Source organism: Quercus lobata, chromosome 12, assembly GCF_001633185.2.
Source record: "Quercus lobata isolate SW786 chromosome 12, ValleyOak3.0 Primary Assembly, whole genome shotgun sequence".
NCBI lineage: Eukaryota > Viridiplantae > Streptophyta > Magnoliopsida > Fagales > Fagaceae > Quercus > Quercus lobata.
In genome coordinates, this window is record NC_044915.1 from 26,838,858 (window position 1) to 26,859,388 (window position 20,531).

General features: G+C 42.4%; 1 protein-coding gene across 1 annotated transcript; it reads right to left on the bottom strand.

The window, feature by feature from the left end:
* Nucleotides 1–19,298: 19,298 nt before the first annotated feature.
* Nucleotides 19,299–20,531, bottom strand: LOC115970462. The gene is made up of 2 exons (XM_031090094.1): nt 20,272–20,531; nt 19,299–19,719 (listed from the first exon to the last, which is right to left on the bottom strand). Exons 1-2 carry the CDS (start codon nt 20,529–20,531, stop codon nt 19,299–19,301), a joined length of 681 nt encoding a protein of 226 aa, XP_030945954.1.

The window sequence follows — 20,531 nt, forward strand, 5'->3', positions numbered from 1 at the left end:
TCTTAGTCAATTAGATGTCAATAATGCCTTCCTTCATGGTGATTTGGATGAGGAGGTGTATATGTCTCTTCCACAAGGGTTTCACAGCTAGGGGGAGGTTGTTTGTAAGCTCAACAAGTCTCTTTATGGTCTTAAGCAGGTTTCTAGGCAACAGTTTGCCAAGTTTTCAAGTACATTAATTCAGCTTGGCTTCATTCAGTCCAAAGCTGATTACTCCTTGTTTACCAGAGTGCATGGTGACATTTTCATGATCCTTTTGGTATATGTGGATGATGTTTTGATAGCTTGCAATGACAAAGTTGAAATAGACAGATTTAAGGTCATGTTGGATGATAAGTTCAGGTTAAAAGACTTGGGTGACTTGAAGTAATTCCTTGGCTTGGAGGTTGCTAGATTAGACAAAGGAATTGCTCTTTGCCAAAGGAAATACACACTTGAGTTACTCAATGATGCTGGATTGCTTAGATGTAAATGTGCTAAAACACCTATAGAGCATAATCTAAGGTTAACCAAGTTTGAGGGAGAAGAGCTCAAGGATCCTAGTCATTACAGAAGGCTGGTGGGCAGACTCTTGTACTTAACAATTACAAGACCTGACATTACATTTGTTGTTCATAAACTCAGTCAGTTTATGTCCAAACAAAGAAGGCCACATCTGGATGCAACACATAGAGTGTTGCAGTATCTGAAGAGTGAACCAGGCAAAGGGCTTATGTTTTCTTCTAGCACAGATTTGCACTTAAAAGGGTTTGCAGATGCAAATTGGGCTGCATGCCCTGATACTAGGAGATCTGTGACAAGCTATAGTATCTTTATTGGTGATTTTTTGGTGTCTTAGAAGTCAAAGAAGCAATCCACAGTCTCAAGATCCTCAGCAGAAGCTGAGTACAAATCCATGGCAGTAGCAACATGTGAAATAGTGTGGATCTTATATTTTCTCAAGGACATTGGAGTGCATCATGATAAAGAGGCTTTGTTGTTTTGTGATAGTCAGGCAGCACTGCACATTGGCTCCAATCCAATCTTCCATGAGAGGACAAAGCACATAGAAATAAACTGTTAAGTGATTAGAGATAAAGTCTTGGAAAAGGTGATTAAACTGAATCATGTTAGACTAGATTGTCAATTGGCTAATCTGCTTACAAAGGCTTTGAGTTACAATCAATTCTCCAATCTTACTTGTAAGATGGGAACGATTAATATATATACACCAACTACTCTTGAGGGGGAGTATCAGAGTCAAGATGAAGCTAGCAAGATCAGAAGCAAGAGTAGGGATAGCAGGGCAGATCAACCAATATCAAAGCATAGTAAAACGACAATGTAATATACTGTCTATATGGCATGTAGCTTAGTGATTAACTAAATGTATACTTAAGTGACAACACTTGAGAGAGTTTGTTAGTACTGTAACTAGCACGTGTGAATGGTTGTTAATACTGTTAGGTAGTTACTTGGTTTCACACTTGTATATATACAGTTTTGTAATCATTCTTGCTAATTAATGAGAATACATAATTTTTCATCTCTTTTATTTTGTGATAGCATTGGCTAGTTCAGAAAATGGTGTGCAATTTGCTTTACTGCATGTGTAGGTGTTTTAATGAAAATTAATGAGTGATGACATATTGTTGAGAACAATTTTTTTTCCTGACAAACGCCAAGAATCTTTTTGTCAAGAGTGGGGATTGAATTCAGAATTGCACGTGATGCTATCATTCTCAAAGATTGAGATTGAGAGGTGAAAGAAAAAAACAACTTTTAATTTCAACCATTGAATAAATAAAGTGAAAAAAATTGGAAGGTGAAAGTAGTGAAAAAATTTTGTGAGTGAGGAGGGGGTAATTGTATTGGGTGCAATACGATCATAATTTTAGAAGTAGTTTTAGGATCACAAACTACTTCATACTATAATTCTTACGTGACAGACCATGAGTAATTTTTTTTTTTTTTAAGAGATAATTACAATATGTTACTAACCCCGTAGCTCAAACCCTTTCCTCCTTAGACCCCAAAACACTTTGTGCATGAGAAGGTGCTAATTCAGCTACAAGGCCTTTGGCTCATGAGTAATTGTCTTTTATTTACATATAAACCCATCTGTTTTTTTTTTCTTCATTACTCACACTCTGTCATATCACATCACAGTTGTGTAATAGTTTGTGGTAATAGAATTTTTTTCTTTGTCAAGAAATATTATCTAACAACAATTATATTTCAAAAGTCTTGTAATTCAGAAATATTGCTTACTCTCTTTCAACTAAATAAACTATTTCTAAATGGACCCCTAAATGTGGGCAGACTAATTAATGGGTTATCAAAGCCCATAAGATATGAAATGGGCTGGTTGCATAGTCTGATAACATAATATGTACTACGAGGGATCAGGATTTAGGAGCAGTGGTTTGGATTTTGGAAGCCAAGTGTAAAAAGTTAAAAGTGTCCATATGATATATATAACCTTGGAACACTTTTTACGATTAGATTGGTGTCTTGATCTAATGATAAAAAGCTATTATTAGAAGTGGATGCCATAAATTGAAACTCTCTCAAAAATAGAAAAGAAAAAAAGATTGGTTCTCTAGCCGTCTAGCGAAGTAAATGTAGAAATGATTCGATACTAGTGAAGCTTGACCTTATTTGAAAAACAAAATTTTTTTAAACACTTTTGGAATATTCTCTTTTTTTCCCCTTTTTAATTAGTGTGATCAAAATAGTCCAATCAAACTAAGTAAAGTACAAATTACATTAAGAACTCAACAAACACCTCCTCATATTTCTCAGTTCTAACAAAGACGTCTCTCAATTATTGAGTTTTTAAAATTTTATTTTATTATATATATATATATTTATTTATATATATCTTATAAAAGTCTATTTGTTGCATTCAATAAGAAGAAAGACCATGTCATTTTAGATATACCTCCCCTTTTAGAATATAAATAGTTATATAAATAATCAATGTTTGGCACTCAAAAATATACTCCCCGTAAGAATTAGTTTGTCCAAATTCCACTATTAAAAAAAAAAAGAAAAGGAAATGGTTGACTGGCCTATGAGATGTGGCCCCCTCCCCAAATTTAGACTGCCTTCAAACAAAATGACTCTTTTATTTATAATTATAATTTAAGGTAGTTCCTTCTTTTGGATATTTATATTTGCACTTCATTTTTTTGTATTGATATATTTCATATTAGTTTTTTTTTTTTCTTTTTCTTTTAACAAAATTTCAATGGAAATGATAATAATTAAATTTAAAGAAAAAATATAATTTTTAGTCACTTTTGGAATATTCTCTTTTTCTCAATGAAAATTGTAGTTGCACGATTTTCCTGGCCCAAACCCTACTGATCAGGCCTTGGCTCAAGGCGCAACCCACAATAGATATTTGTAGAGGATGGGTCAAAGAACTTGGCCTCAGTGAGCTTACTCGGTCTAATGCATGGAAAATATTGTTGCAGGAACAAGAACACAAAGATGGATATCTAACAAAAGATTTTATTTCTTCAGTTCCGAATACATTTCTCCGTCCCTCCTCTTTGAGGGACTTCACTACATTATATAGCTCTCTTATTCTTATCTGAACCTTACACTTGTTGATCATCTAAGCCTCCACATGAGCACCTGTCCCATCAGACACCCTTATCACTTCCTTGTGAGTTGCAGTGGCCAAGGTAGTACTGTTCAGGGGTCTTTTCCTCATTAATGCGGCCAAGAGGGTGGTTATGACACATTTAATGTGGTGGTGGCAGCTTTCCATGAGATATTTTGGGTTTTATTCTTTTTATATGCTGGGAGGATGAACTGCGATGGTAGGGGCGAGATCTTTGACCGGACTTCGTAATGTCCGAGGAGGAGTTACTCCTCGGACAAGTTTCTTTTATCGCAATTGGGCTTGAATAATGCTTTATCTGCGACTTCTCCTCGGACAGGATGCTTCTCGGACGAGCCTGAAGTTAGACTGGCCCATTATTTTGGGCCGGGCCCCACAATAGCCCCTCAAAACTCCGGTTTTTATCTCCTTCCGAGGAGAAAAGCGGGGTTTTGATGTTAGTGAGAGGATGGAAGTAAGGAGAGCTTGGGGCGCGCGTGCGGACAGTTACTTTGGACGCGCTACAATTTATGAGGCGCGACCATTTACTTCTGGAGGCTTTATGTCCCCCTCATCCAACGGTGTGGCGTGGATCGAACGGCCATCGTTTTTTCTCGTATTTTTAGGCAGGAGCGATCTTTTCTCTCTCCTCCCGGCTATATAAGACATCAGAGGGGTTCAGTTTTTCTTTTTATCTGCATTTCATAAACCTCAGAGGATTCCAGAGAACTCCATCGAACTCCAGAGATCTACGAATACTTGCGTCCGCTAAGCCACCGTAGCCGTTTTTCTTGAAGCGTCTCCTCTAAGAGAGATTTCCAGGCATCTCATTGAGCGTTTTATGAAGGTACCAGTAAATTTCGTTCATTTCGCCGTTTCGATTCCCTCCTCGGACTTTACTTTTCTTCTCGGTCTTTATTTTCATTCCCCCAGTTCAGTTCAGATGGGTAGATTCTAAAAATTAGTAAAAACTCCGGCCGCTATGGAGGCCTTTAGGGCAAAATACCGCATTCCCCCAGGGGTGGGGCTGCAGTATTGTCCTCTTGAAGGAGTATTGACAGATAGAGGCGAGGGAGAAGTTGTTATCCCCATGATTGCTTTTATAGAGGGAGGGATGACACTTCCCATGCGTAGGATTACTAGGGAATATCTGTTCAACCATAGGTTGACGCCGCATCAGTGTGCCCCGAACATGTTCAAGATACTAGGCTGCGTAGATGTCCTAGACGAGCGGATGAATCTAGGCCTTACCTGGCATGATGTGACTTATCTGTACGAGTGTCACCACATCGAGAACGGAGGGTATTATCTTAAATCCCGATCCGAGGTCGTTAGGTTGATCTCTTGTCTCCCAATATCCAATAAGACCGTGAAGAACGATTTCCTTATTGCTTCGGGGGAGTGGTTCGTTGGTATCCATTGTCCAACTCGGGAAGGAACCCCAGGTGCGGCGTCTTTAGGGCCAATCCTTTTCGGGAAAGGGTTTAGTATTGGGGGGTTGTTTTTCTCGCTTTCTTTACAATTGGAAAATTTCATGAATTAATCCCACTTTTCTTGGGCGTTTTGCAGATAAAGTTCATGTCGCTCCTCGGATAAACCTTGTGAATGTGCCGGCGTTGAACTACCTTCTAAGGTCGGAGATTTACGTTGCTGAGGACGGATAGTTGCGTGCGGCCCATCTGGTTCTGGGCTATCAACCTCTGAGTCGCTCTTTCCAAGCTATCGGTCATGCCATAAGGGCTGGCAGTCCGAGGTTGGCTAGGATTGACGTGTCTAAGACCGGGTTCCTAGCTCAACGTGATCTACCACCAGTCGTGCTACCCGGTGTTCGAGATCCCTACTTAGCAGAGCAACTACCTCCACCAAACGAGCCTGGCGTTGCTATTCCGGTTGAAGAGGAATCTGAATCATCTCGTCTTTCCCTTGAGGAAGAGATAGACGAGTTTTATTTTGAGGAGGAGGTTCAGCAAACCCCCTTGGCTGAGCTTTCTGATCCTGAAGGAGAGCAGGACCAACACTCCGCAGTTGGTGTTCCTTCAATCATCATCTGCTCGGACGATCCCTCGGATGAAGAGACAGAGCCCATGGCCGGGAAGGGAAAAACTTTAAGGGAGTTGATGGCCTCCCGAGGGAAAGGTCAGTCATTAAAAGGTCAGTCATCAAAGGGACCAACTCAGTCACAGGCCCAGACCCTTCCGCCTGTGGTCCCTCAGGACCCCTCGGCTCTCGGCCTTAAGGTTAATCCGGACCTGAAGAAGAAAAGGCCGGTTGACATTCCTGAGGAGGATGAGGTGGTTGCCCAGTCGACCAAGCAACAAAAAACCACCCGGGCGCCAAGGAGCAGAAGGGGTAACTCCGCGGAAAGCCGGGATGAGGAGAACTTTGTTGAGGTGCGCACTACCCCGCGTACATGGAGCCCCAAGTTGGAGCTAGATGGAGTTGCCATCCCCTACAATTCGTCGGTCCGAGAGTATAACCGAGGCCGAGCAGGGTACGTGGCTGATGCCTTGGAGCAACCCCTACTCCTCCCTCGGGATATGGAGGCCTATAGGTGGTTCTCTCAGCCCGAGATCTTCCTCTCCCTAAAAAGGGATCTCGCGATGGTGAGTAATCCTTTTACTGTTTTATTAATTTATTTAACCCTGTTAAATTTTTAAACCAATCTCGTTTCGTTCGCAGATTACTCAGCAGGTATTTGTGGCTGAGGAATTTTGCCGTGATAACCGCAGTCGGGCTGAGGCTGAGACCCAGTCTCGGACGGAGATGGAGAAAACCTTGGGGTCCCTCAAGCATGATCACCTTGACCTCACGGAGAAGTTCAAGGAGTCGGAGAAACGGCGCAAAAGTGCAGAGGCTGGTTTGAAAAGTGCTGAGACCCAGGCGGAGGACCAGCGCAAAGAGCTGTACTCGACCAAGATCAACCTTGCCACCGAGAAGCAGGCGGTGCTGGATCTCAAGACTGCTCTGCAAAAAGTCGAGGATGAGCTGCGGTGGGTCAAAGAGGAGGCTCAGCTGATCCGAGAGGCCACAGAGTCTGAAAAGAATGCTTCTCGCCAGCTCGGGGTCCAAGAAACGGAGGCCAGGCTATCCGAGGAGATTCCCGAGGTGTGCAGGGACTACTGCAGCATCTCGTGGGCTCATGCCCTTGATGCTGCAGGAGTTCCTGTGGATTTGGCGCAAAGACTGCCCGAGAACATCTTCTATCCTCAGGAGATCCGAGAGAATCTTGATGGTGCCCAAGAGGCTTCGGAGCAGAATCTGGCGGTGCCTGATGCCGTCCCTGTGCTTGATAAGGCGAAGGATCCTGTCACGGACCCTGCCATCGAGGTTCCTCCTCCTCAGCTAGGGCCAAAGGAAGATCCTCCTGCTAAGGCTTAGCTTTTAGGCTTTTAATATTTGCATCCCCTTCCTTTTTTTTTTTTGAATGAGAGTCGTCCTGTTTTTGCGCTCTTTTGTAAGGACCTCTCTCTGTATTGTCCTCGGAATATTAATATAGAATGTTTGCTTTGCTTTCTATGGATGTATGCTAGTACCGCTTCCTCTTTTTTTTTTAAACATTTGCAACGACATAAATAAATGTAAATGGTCAAGATAAAAAGGATGCTGGGCAGTGAATTTGGATGAGGGTTGCAATGGTGCTAGATCGCGCGCACGCCTTAAAATGATTTTCCTTAAGTAATAATTTACCAATCTGTCATAAGTAATAATTTCCCCTAAGTCTGTGGTCCGAGGAGCCATACAGGACTTAGGTTCTGCTTAAAACTATGAATAATTGCCATAAGTAATAATTTCCCCTAAGTCTGTGGTCCGAGGAGCCATGCAGGACTTAGATTCTGTTTAAAACTATGAATAGTTGCCACAAGTAATAATTTCCCCTAAGTCTGTGGTCCAAGGAGCCATGCAGGACTTAGGTTTTGTTTAAAACTATGAATAGTTGCCATAAGTAATAATTTCCCCTAAGTCTGTGGTCCGAGGAGCCATGCAGGACTTAGGTTCTGTTTAAAACTATGAATAGTTGCCATAAGTAATAATTTCCCCTAAGTCTGTGGTCCGAGGATCCATGCAGGACTTAGGTTCTGTTTAAAACTTGTATAAATTGCAGGACTTAGGTTCTGTTTAAAACTTGAGCCATAAATAATAATTTCCCCTAAGTCTGTGGTCCGAGGAGCCATGCAGGACTTAGGTTCTGTTTAAAACTATGAATAGTTGCCATAAGTAATAATTTCCCCTAAGTCTGTGGTTCGAAGATCCATGCAGGACTTAGGTTCTGTTTAAAACTATGAATAGTTGTCATAAGTAATAATTTCCCCTAAGTTTGTGGTCCAAGGATCCATGCAGGACTTAGGTTTTGTTTAAAACTTGTATAAATTGTCATGAGTAATAATTTCCCCTAAGTTTATGGTCCGAGGAGCCATGCAGGACTTAGGTTCTGTTTAAAACTATGAATAGTTGCCATAAGTAATAATTTCCCCTAAGTCTGTGGTCCGAGGAGCCATGCAGGACTTAGGTTCTGTTTAAAACTATGAATAGTTGCCATAAGTAATAATTTCCCCTAAGTCTGTGGTTCGAGGATCCATGCAGGACTTAGGTTCTGTTTAAAAATATGAATAGTTGTCATAAGTAATAATTTCCCCTAAGTCTGTGGTCCAAGGATCCATGCAGGACTTAGGTTCTGTTTAAAACTTGTATAAATTGTCATGAGTAATAATTTCCCCTAAGTCTGTGGTCCGAGGAGCCATGCAGGACTTAGGTTCTGTTTAAAACTATGAATAGTTGCCATAAGTAATAATTTCCCCTAAGTCTATGGTCCGAGGGTCCATCCAGCTGGGACTTTTTCTGATTTGATGGACTTGGGCCGGGTTTCTGCTGATGGGACTTGCTTGGACTAGATCTTCAACAAGGATCATTCGCGGCAGATTATGCGCCGAGGACGTGGCGAGAGTGGCCAGCGAGTCTGCATGGGTGTTTACACTCCTGGAAATGTGCGTCAGATTGAAGGATTCAAAACTCGTCTGTAGCCGTTTGACTTGTCCTAGATACTCTTGCATCCTAGCATCTCTGGCTTCCAGCTCACCTATCACTTGTCCGACAACCAATCTGGAGTTCGAGAATGCTGCTATTATTCTTCCGCCCAATCTTTGAACCATCGTCATTGCTTGAAGTAAGGCTTTGTATTCGGCTTCATTGTTCGTAGCCAAGAATCCGAGCCTCCGTGATTTTTCAATGGCAGCACCTTCCGGCGATATTAAAACTATCCCAACTCCAGATCCTCTCTGGTTGGCCGCGCCATCCATGTAGACCTTCCAATGCAAGGTTCCCCCTGCTGAAATTGTACAAACCGATTTTCCATCCATGTCTTTTTTCTCGGTTATTGTTTCTATTGAGGGTTCAGCAAACTTCGCTACCAAGTCTGCGAGGACCTGACCTTTGATGGAGGATTTGGGCATATATTTAATATCAAAGGCCCCCAAAAGTACGCTCCACATGGCGATCCTTCCTGTGTAGTCAGCGCTTTGAAGCACTGCTCGAAGGGGAAGCTGAGTTAGAACGATGACCGTATGCGCCTGAAAGTAATGAGGAAGCTTCCGGGTGGCATGCATTATCGCCAGAATTGCCTTTTCTAAAGGTAGGTATCGCACCTCGGCCTCATGTAGTGATTTGCTCACATAGTAAACTGGTCGTTGCACCCCATTATCATCCCGTATCAGTACCAGGCTTACAGCATGGGGAGCTACAGCGACGTACGCAAACAGCACCTCGTCTGCCTCAGGGCTGGACATAATGGGTGGTCGGGACAGGTAGTCCTTAAGCTGCTGGAAAGCCCGAGCACAATCCTCCGACCATTCAAACCCTTTCCACTTGTTTATTAGGAGGTAAAAAGGTCGGCATCGATCCGCCGATCGCGATATGAACCGGTTTAATGCTGCAATCATACCAGTGAGCTTTTGCACTTCCTTCAGGTTCCGAGGAGCCTGTAGGCTGTCAATTGCTTTGATTTGGTCGGGGCTTACTTCTATTCCCCTGTGGGTCACCATGTACCCTAAAAATTTTCCAGACCCGACCCCGAATGAACATTTGGAAGCATTCAGTCGCAACCGGTGCTCCCTCAAGATGGCGAAGATTATTTCGAGGTCTTTCACGTGCTCGAACACCCTTTTACTCTTCACAACCATATCATCTATGTAAACCTCAATGATCTTGCCCAGTTGTGGCTTGAACATCCGGGTCATCATCCTTTGGTAAGTTGAGCCTGCGTTCTTCAGCCCAAACGACATCACCTTATAGTGATAATTTCCAATGGGAGTCATGAAAGCCGTCTTCTCTTGGTCTTCTAGCGCAAGGGGTATCTGATGATAGCCCTGGAAGGCGTCCAGGAAACTCATTCGAGGGTGTCCCACGGTCGCATCCACCAATCGGTCGATTCGGGGTAGGGGGAATGGGTCCTTTGGGTACGCCTTGTTCAGGTCCGTGAAGTCCACGCAGACCCTCCACTTCCCTGTCTTCTTCCTTACCACCACCGTGTTTGCCAACCATTCGGGGTAAAAAACCTCTTTAATAGCCCCTGCTCTTTTCAGTTTTGCCACTTCGTCTCTTACGGCACTAGCATGTTCCTTTGAAGGGCGTCGGGGTGGCTGCTTCTTCGGAGTGGAAGAGGGGTTGACGTTCAGGTGGTGACAAATAAGGCTAGGATCAACTCCCGGGGCGTCGTAGGCGTCCCATGCAAACACATCGACATTTCCTCTGAGAAATCTGACCAGTTCTTCTTTTTCTTGAGAAGGCAACTTAGAGCCGACCTGAAAGAACTTCTCCGGGTCGTTATTGACAGCGATCTTATCTAAACTTTCACACCTTATCTCCTCGGCCAGCCCATCGCCTTGCCTTGCCGAGGTGGCTGGTTGCTATAAGCTCTCTGGGGCCGAGGACTCGGCATGGGGCTGATGTAAAATGGCGGCCACCATACACTTCTTGGCCATGGCCTGATCTCCTCGGATCTCTTCTACCTGTCCTCTGGATGGGTATTTTACTTTTTGGTGAAGTGTGGAGGATACGACTTCTAGGGCGTGGATCCATGGCCTGGCAACTATCGCGGTGTAGGGTGAGTAAGCGTCAACCACGATAAAATTTACCTCCACCACCTCCGACCTAGTCTGTATGGGCAGTCGGATCTGCCCCTTTGGCGTGACAATCTTCCCATCAAAGCTGAGAAGGGGGGAGTCATAGGCTGTCAAATCTTCCGGCTTCAGGTTCAGCCCCTTGTAAAGATCAGGGTACATTATCTCTACCGCACTTCCCGAGTCTACTAACACCCTTTTAACATCGAAGCCTCCAATTATTAACGTAACCACCAAGGCATCGTCGTGAGGTTGAATAGTTCCTCTCTTATCCTCGTCCGAGAATCCCAGTATCAAGGAGCTTCCATTTTTTGACCTTTTGGGTTCCCTTTGCCTGTCCCTGGAGGGGAGCCGATCAACGGCTAGTACCTTGGGGGGGGTGGCCCAGTTCTTCCTGGTGCGGCGAGGATGACATGTATCGTTCCGGTGGGGGGTCTTAAGGACACATCCTTTCGAGACTCTTGTACTGCTTGACCGGGATGGCCGCTCGAGGGGTGCAGAAGGTGATGCAACTTCCCTTCTCGGACCAACTGATCTAAGTGATTCCATAGATTTCTGCAATCCTCAGTGGTATGCCCATGGTCCTGATGATAGTGGCAGTACAGGTTCTGGTTACGTTTGGAAGGGTTTTCAGCAATCTTTCCCGGCCACCTGAAATTGGGCTCGTTCCTTACTTTTTCTAGCACCTGTTGTACTGGCTCCTTGAATACGGCATTCACTGTCTACGGGTTGCTCTGTCCAGCCTGTCGCGAAAAATCTCTCCTCGGCTGGCTGGGGTTATACCGTTCCGACCTAAAATCACTTACTTTGGGGGGGATGACCTTCTCCTTTCCCCTTCCTTGCAGCTGATCTTCTTCCACCCTCTTGTACTTGTCGATCCTATCCCTCAACTGATGAACGTTGGCAACTGGTTTACCAGTGAGGGATTTCCTTAAGCCATGCTCAGTGGGGAGACCGCTTTTGAACGTGCTGATAGCAACAGCATCATGGTTGTCATCTAGGTCGTTATACACCTCCCAATATCTATCCGAGTATGCTTTCAGGGTCTCTTCTTCGTGCATGGATAAGGACAATAGCGAACTGAGGGGTCGAGGGACTCTGGTGTTTGTGATAAAGCGGGAGCAGAAAGCCTGAGTGAGCTGCTTGTAGGAGTCTATGTAATTTGTCTTCAGGCTATTGAACCACCTCATCGCCATTGATCCCAAGTTGGATGGGAAGATTTTGCACATTAGGGCTTCATTTTGTGAGTAGATTGCCATTTTTTGGTTAAACTGACTCACATGCTCTACCGGGTCTGCTCGGCCGTTATAGATGGCGAACACTGGTTGGTTGAAGCGTCTAGGCAACTTAGCCCCTTCGATTCTATACGTGAAGGGTGACCTTGAAACCTGGTCCAGCGCCTTCTTCATAGCATCGTTCCCCGAACCCTTGCTGGATGGGCTCTCATACTTCCGTACAGGGCGTGGTTCCCTTTCGTAGGAAAAGGTTTCACTTGGGGGGGTTCTTGACCTCCGTCGGTAACTCGCATCCTCCGCATTAGAAGACTCGCCTGAGTCGGAGGGAGATCGTTTTCGCTGTACACGTCGTAACTTCCTTTTCAGGTCATCTATCTCTCGTTGCATGGCCTGGTGACTATTTCGCCTCTGGGACACGTGACTACCTATCTGAGTGTGACTCTGGCTCGTCCGGATAGTATGCGCACTTCCCTCACGATTTCCCCTGCCGCTTGGGTTGGCGGGGTTATTTTGCCTCTAGGACTCGGCGGGTTGTGTCTATTGGGAGTTAGCCTGGTGAGGATTCTCCTGGTGTGGACCTAATTCTGCCATGCTCGACCGTTGTGCTAGCTGATGCCCTAGTTCTTCCTACAGACGGCGCCAATTGTAGTTGCACGATTTTCCTGGCCCAAACCCTACTGATCAGGCCTTGGCCCAAGGCGCAACCCACAATAGATATTTGTAGAGGATGGGTCAAAGAACTTAGCCTCAGTGAGCTTACTCGGTCTGATGCATGGACAATATTGTTGCAGGAACAAGAACACAAAGATGGATATCTAACAAAAGATTTTATTTCTTCAGTTCCGAATACATTTCTCTGTCCCTCCTCTTTGAGGGACTTCACTACATTATATAGCTCTCTTATTCTTATCTGAACCTTACACTTGTTGATCATCTAAGCCTCCACTTGAGCACCTGTCCCATCAGACACCCTTATCACTCCTTTGTGAGTTGCAGTGGCCAAGGTAGTACTGTTCAGGGGTCTTTTCCTCATTAATGCGGCCAAGAGGGTGGTTGTGGCACATTTAATGTGGTGGTGGCAGCTTTCTATGAAATATTTTGGGTTTTATTCTTTTTATATGCTGGGAGGATGAACTGCGATGGTAGGGGCGAGATCTTTGACCGGACTTCGTAATGTCCGAGGAGGAGTTACTCCTCGGACAGGTTTCTTTTATCGCAATTGGGCTTGAATAATGCTTTATCTGCGACTTCTCCTTGGACAGGATGCTTCTCGGACGGGCCTGAAGTTAGACTGGCCCATTATTTTGGGCCGGGCCCCACATAAATATATAAATAAATAAATAAATATATATATTTTAACACTTTAGAATATTCTCTTTTCTTCCCTTTTTAATTAGTATGACCAAAACTCAATAAACACCTCCTCATATTTCTAACAAAGATGTCTAGCTAGAATTCAAATTCTGTGTCTCTCAATTATTTAGTTTTTAAAATTTTATTTTATTTTATATATATATATATATATATATATATTTATATCTCTTATAAAAGTCTATTTGTTGCAAAAGTTTATTTGTTGCACTCAATAATAAGAAAGACCATGTCATTTTAGAGATATATACCTCACCTTTTAGAATATAAATAGTTGACTAACTTTCAACCTTTGTCATTTTAGTTTTCTAACTTTTAGTTTTGTCATTTCAATCTTATAAGTTTCAATTTTTGTTAATATAATATTCCGTTAAATATCAGTTAAGTGGTACCGTTAAGTGTGTCAAAACGATATAGTTTAGACTTTTTTTTTTTTTAATTTAATTTCGTAATTAAAAGAAAAAAAAAACTTTTCTCAAAAAAAAAAAAAAAAAAAAAAAAAAAAAAAAAAACTGTTATTAAAACAGCTAACTGGGAATCGAACCTCGGCATCACGTTGATCCGGTCTCATCTTCTGCACCAGCCCTAATTGTTCTACTTCCCATACATCACTATCTTCATTAACTCTTCGTCCACCCCTTTCAGACAAAGAAGAAAACCCCAAAACCACCGGGAGTTGAAACCAACACAAAGAACACAGTTAACCAACAACTACAGAAATACTTTTAAGATCACTTGCATAGGTCAGTGGTCACCAACTATCACCAAACCAACAGCCCAACATAGAAGATACCCATTTGGGGCCTCAAGAACACCAAGTTTAAAACAAACCCAACAATACCCAGAAACCAAACTTAACAAAATTTAAACAGAAAAATCCCTAATTTGAAGTCACAAAAACACAAACTTCGGCACTTACCCAACAATACCCAGAAGCCCAAACTCATCAAAATCCACAATCTTTTCTCTTACTAACAGTTTTATTTTTTGTGTGTGTGTGTATGTTATATGCAATTAAAATCATTTAGTCAAGAACCTCATTATTATAAAATTAAGGGAAAATTGAGAACTAAGAATTTAGACGGAATTCAAACAAAATGACTCTTTTATTTATAATTATAATTTAAGGGATATAGTTCCCTTCTTTTGGATATTTATATTTGTACTTCATTTTTTGTATTGATATATTTCTTATTAGGTTATTATTATTTTTTAAATAAATTTCAATGGAAATGATAATAATTAAATTCGAAGCAAAAATATGTTTTTTAGTCACCATAATTTTTTCCTAAATTGTGTCAATAATTAGTAAGGACTAGAAGATCAAAAGTCTAACAACTTATCACAAAGTAATCATACTTCTTTTAGCTTCTACTTCAACTGCAGAATGAACATTTTCGATCATGAGATATTCTCAAAATTAAACTTTACCAAAACATAAAATAAATAAAAAAGATTTTCTAAGGGATTCTTAGAGTTTGTACAAAAAAGGGAAATGCTATGAAATTTAGTACATAATCAAACACATATAATTTTCAATGTTTAAAAGAATGTCAACTATCATTAGTAGATGATTGTTTTGGAAGGTAATGAAAAACATAATTTGAATCTTTTTGTTAGGTTCTAAATATATAGGATTAAATGTTTAGTTTCCAAATTTATGTATGTTGGCAAACTGAGAACAAAAACATGTCTAGATTAAGCGTTAGGCATTGCTCAAGATTGTTCAAGTTATGTTTTAAGAATTGTCAAGTTGCCGAGAGAAGAAACAAGCTACTATTGATGATTCCTTGGAAATTAGTAGGTCAAAAGTCTCAGGCATTGATGATCTTAGAGCTTGAGCCTGAAAATACAAATACTAAGTCAGAGGAGACTGGTGGAGGCCGGCCAAAAGTCCTCCGATGATAAAGTTAGTGGATTTGTGATTCCAAGTAAGAAGGAAGTATTTTGTAAAAAGTGTTTGAATGAATACCTTTCTGAAGAAGAACCCTTATATAGTGTTTCTTAGAGGCAGTTATCTCTCCAATCGTTGTAGAGTTCGGGGAATCCGCAGGTAACTTCCATAACTACCAAGGAAGTTATATCTTTTGGGATTTGTCTTCTGAAACCAGTGGGCTCGTTCGACCAACTTTATGGATGGACGAGCTTACCTTTCGATGAGTAAGCCGTATGCCATCCATCACTTCCTTAGGACGAGCTATATGGACAAGTATTGGAGTTGGAGCATTTTTATAACACCATCAGTTGCCCCCTTGTCCATGGGTTGTCGAGGGAAATGTATGGCTTTAACCTTTCTCCGGACATGTATATTGTTAGTGAATTGGTATGACACGTGTTATGATCTCATTGGTTAAAAATCATGTCGATTTAGTTAACCGAGGAGCATGCCACGCGTCTCCCGTGGATTTGTTGTGTCGTTTTAGGTGCCAGGGTTCATTGTCCTTCCTCGTCTTCCCTCATCCTAGATCTTCGTCTAGAAGTTTCCTGCATCTATAGCCTTCCTTCGTTCTAGATCCAAGTATTTTCTTTATCCTCGTCTTTAGTTTTTAAGCTTTCTTAAAAATGTCTAAGATTGTGTTGTCTTCGTCTAGCGATAGTATGGATAAGGCTATAGACGAGTACAATGACCCTAGCAGTTTTAGTGGTTCAAGCAATAGCAATGGTAGCGATAGTGACGGTCGTGGCGAGGGGAACACTACGGACGAGTATGAGTCCAGCGTCCCTGGGCTTCCTTTGGAAGTTGTTCAGGAGGGGCTCAGGACGAGATTCGAGTCTGGCTCTAAGGCTGGTACAAGTGCTCCCTCGTCCACTAGTCAAGACAAGGTTGAGGTGGTTTATAGTTGTGCCATAGGAGTAGCCTCAAAAACGGACGATAGGAGGTTAGGTTTACTTAGGAAATGGTATCAAATCCCCGACGAGCTTAACCCTAGGTTAGCCGCCCATGGAGAATGGTGTTGTCAACCTCGTTTTGGGATAGGTATTTATGAGGCCTACCTTCTAGGGGGGATTAGGTTACCTCTAAACTCTTTTGCTAGAGAATTATTGACTAGGCTAGGTTTAGGAATTTGTCAGTTTAATCCCAACGCATGGAGATTAGTCGTCTTTATGCAAGTTTTGTGGAGGGAGGTGTTCGAGGGGAACTGTCCTCTTACCGTGGACAAGTTCCTTTATTGTTATAAACCCTCCGAAATTAACCAATCCCTTGACTTTTATCAGTTTACAGCTAGAGGGAAAGATTATAGATTAATCAAATCTTTAGTCACCTCAGATAGGAACTGGAAGACGGAGTTCTTCTTCGTCTCAGGTTTCTGGGCTAGACGCCCTATTGAGGTTGACAGAGACCCATTTCCTCCTTACACAGGGGAGTTAGGAAACCTTTGTCCTGAAGGTATGCTCATCCTGACTTTGCCATTTATTGTCTTTATTCTCATTTGTAGTTGTTTAAAAATTCTAACTCTTTCTCCTTCGTCTCTTTTTTTGATATAGGTGTTAGACGTCCCCATTTGAGTAGATTTCATATTGAACGTGTTCAAAAAGCTCATCTATACACCGATAGGACGTTTCATTCTTTAGTAAGCCTCCGGAGTCTTGCCACCTGGGGTTTACGCCTTGAGCCTTCTGTTGAAGCTCTTGCACACGAGATCACCATCCGTAGACGTAAGTTTTCTCTTTCTCCCCTCCCTTTTTATTTATCTATTTGTTTATTATTATAACTGACGTCCTTCCTTTTAGGAATGGCGACGATGAAGGAAAGCAAAGACAAGGAGGTGATGGACAAGGTAGTTAAGCAGGGGGTGCAATCCCAGTCTCGTCCACTAGCAGGCGAGAAATGAAAAAATATATCATCAAGGGTTGACTTGGGTGATCTCCCAAGTAGGCGTGGTAGGGAGAAAAAAACACAGGTCGTCCAAGCCTCAAGACATCCAATCCATTCCTCTCGTCCCTGACCAAGAGCCCCCAGTGCAGATACTTGACTCGGAGCCTAAGGACCCTTCGTTCAAGAAGATCCCATCCACAGTCCATGCCCCCACCTCATCTCAACCCTCTAAAGAAGTTCCTCAACACCTTCTTGGGAACGAGGACCTGGCTTGGGAGAGGTTCACAACGGCGGTGACGGACACGGATGTGATAGCTTGTTACAACATGTTCTTGAAGGATTTTGAGCACTCTGGTGTTCATGATCTCTTCAAGGTAAGTTAAAAATTTTTATATATGTCTCGTCTTCGTCAACGATGCAGAAATATGTATTCGTTTGGTTTTAACCAAATCTTGATCCTTGTAGGCAATGTCCAAGTTCATTGCTGCGTCCAGGCAGGCAATTGATTTAGATAGACAAGGATCCTGTTGGAGAAGAGGATCAAGGAGGTGAAGGACGAGAGCAAGAAATGGGCTGAAGTGGTTGCTAAGGCTAAGGACGAGGTAAAGGAGCTACGGAACCTCAATGAAGAGCTAAGGACTGACGCCCTCGAGAAGGACACTCGTCTTGACCATCTCCAGAAGAGGAACAACGAGATGAGTGCCCTTCTTGAAAAGGCCAAGGAAGACACAGTTGCAGAGTTTCAGGCGTCCAAGTAATTCACTGATCTGCTGGACAAGAACTATGCAATTGGGTTTGAAGACTTTAGGCTAGACGCCATTGAGAACTTCCCTAACCTTGACTTCAGCTCTATAAAGCTCAACCTTGGTGCTGCTACAAGTTCCCTCATCCAGACGAGCTCAGAGGACGTCAATATTGAAGACAATGCTAGCACCTTTCCTCTTCAGGACGAACCTAATGACAATGCCCCTCCTGCCTAAAGATGAAATTTAAGCGTTGAAGTTTCTTGTACTTTATAACTTTTTTTTTTTTAAAAATGTAATTCAAGTACATTAAGCTCGTCCATGGTTTTAGGACGAGCTACTGAACAATTATTTTTGTCAGGGTGTTTGGACGTTGGTTGTCCGCCCTTAAACAATTGCTTTATTTTCTATTTTACTATTGCATGGACAAGAGCTCTTTTGATTTTAGCTTTAAATTTTTACTCATCCATAGAAGTAATTCCTTGTTGTACATACATTTTCTTGTCATACTTTGAATTTCACAAGTATAACTCGTCTTTGTGAAATGGTGATTATCAGCATTACTCGTCCTTAAACTTAGCTAATTTTCACCTTTAATGAAGATAAGACGCAACTTTTCACTCGTTCATAGATTGGATTGTTCTAGTAGGCGTCTTAATCACACATGCTTATGCATTTCCTAATCCATGGGTTGGACGTATTATGCTTTGCCTCGTCTGTTATATAGACGAAAATCCTCTGAACTTGCTGTTTTGCTTAGGGAGGCTAAGGCTTTTACCTCGTCCTTTTACTTGGACAAACTTGCTTTTGCTTTACCCTTAGGAAAGCTATTAAGATTACATCTCCGCGTCTAGAGAATTTTCTCGTCTTGGGCTTTTCAGCCTTCTTATGGGTTAAATCGAACAAAAGCAGTATGGAAATCAGGAATTCACACAACATTATGTACATAGCATAAATATTGTTCATAGACGAGGCATGCGCTACAGAAGCTAATGCCTTATAGGGAAATAAATACAAGCCAAACCATAACTTCATCCATAACTTCAACATAATAATAACAAAGCAATACTAAAAATATGTATATAAACAAGCTCCTTATGTAGATAGACAAGTAGATAAATGGTCTCCAAGCTTTTTCAGAATTATGCTCGTCTAGGCTGATATTTTACTGGTAGTACCTCCTCAGGTGCTCAACATTCCAAGGATGCCCCAATTTCCTCCCTTCTAGGGCCTCCAAGTAGTAAGATCCTTGTCTTTTACAGTTGATTACTCTATAGGGCCTTCCCAATTTGGTCCTAGTTTCCTATGAGCCGGGTTCTTGGTTGCTAAGGAAACCCTCTTTAAGACAAGATCTCCTATGTTGAACCGCCTTGGTTTTACCATTGTGTCATATTGCCTAGCCATGAGGTTTTTGTACTTTGCTGTTCTCTACTCTGCGCCTGTCCTTACCTCGTCTATTAGATCAAAGTTCAAACGGAGTTGCTCCTCATTATCCTTATCTTGATACATCATCATCCTGTGATTGGCCATACGCACTTCTGCAGGTATGACTGCTTCGCTTCCATAGGCTAACTTGAAAAGAGTTTCCCCCGTAGGGGTTCTCACTGTCGTCCTGTACGCCCATAGAACACCTGGTAACTTATCTGGCCATACTCCCTTTGCCCCCTTAAGCCGAGTCTTGAGGATTTTCAATAAGGATCGGTTTGTAACTTCAGCCTGACCATTGGCTTGGGGATGGGCGGGTGAGGAATAATGATTTTGAATTCCGAAGTTTGCACAAAAGTCCCTGAAAAGTGCATTGTCAAATTTTCGTCCGTTGTCAGACACCAATACTCTGGGCACTCCAAACCTGCACACAATGTTCTTCCACATGAAATTTTTAACATTCTGTTGTGTGATATTTGCTAAAAGTTTGACTTCCACCCACTTGGTGAAATAATCAATACCCACCACTAGAAACTTCATCTGCCTTGTGCCCAATGGGAAGAGACCCAAAATGTCTAGTCCCTATTGTGCAAAGGGCAACGGATGATCCGTTATGACATTAATAACATGAGCTTGGAAATAATGTCTTAGCTTTCTAGAAGCTGTTATCAATGCGAAAGCTAATTTTTCCATTTGTGGATATCGTCCTTCCGCTCCCCTCAATGCCTTACTTGTATAGTATATGGGTCTTTGCATTTTGTCTTCTTCTCTTATCAATGCTGAATTTACGGCATGTGGGGTGACTGCCAAGTACAAATACAACTCTTCTCCCAACACGGACGGGCTTAGCAAAGAAGCCCTGGTGAGATATGCCTTCAAATCTTCGAAAGCTTTTTGACACTCATCGGTCCATTCAAATGCTTTCTTAAGAACCTTAAAAAATGGCAAACATTTGTCAGTGGCTTTAGAGACAAACCTGTTAAGTGCAGCAACTCGTCCGGTGAGAGATTGGATTTCTTTAGTATTTTGTGAAGGCTTCATGTCTAGTATTGCTTGAATTTTGTCAGGATTCGCTTCAATTCCCCTATGGGAGACCATAAATCCAAGGAATTTTCCTGATGATACTCCAAAAACACATTTGCTAGGGTTCAACTTCATGTGGTACTGCCTAAGTGTGTCAAAGGTCTCCTGCAGGTTGTCCAGATGCCCTTTCTCGTCCTGACTCTTCACCAGCAT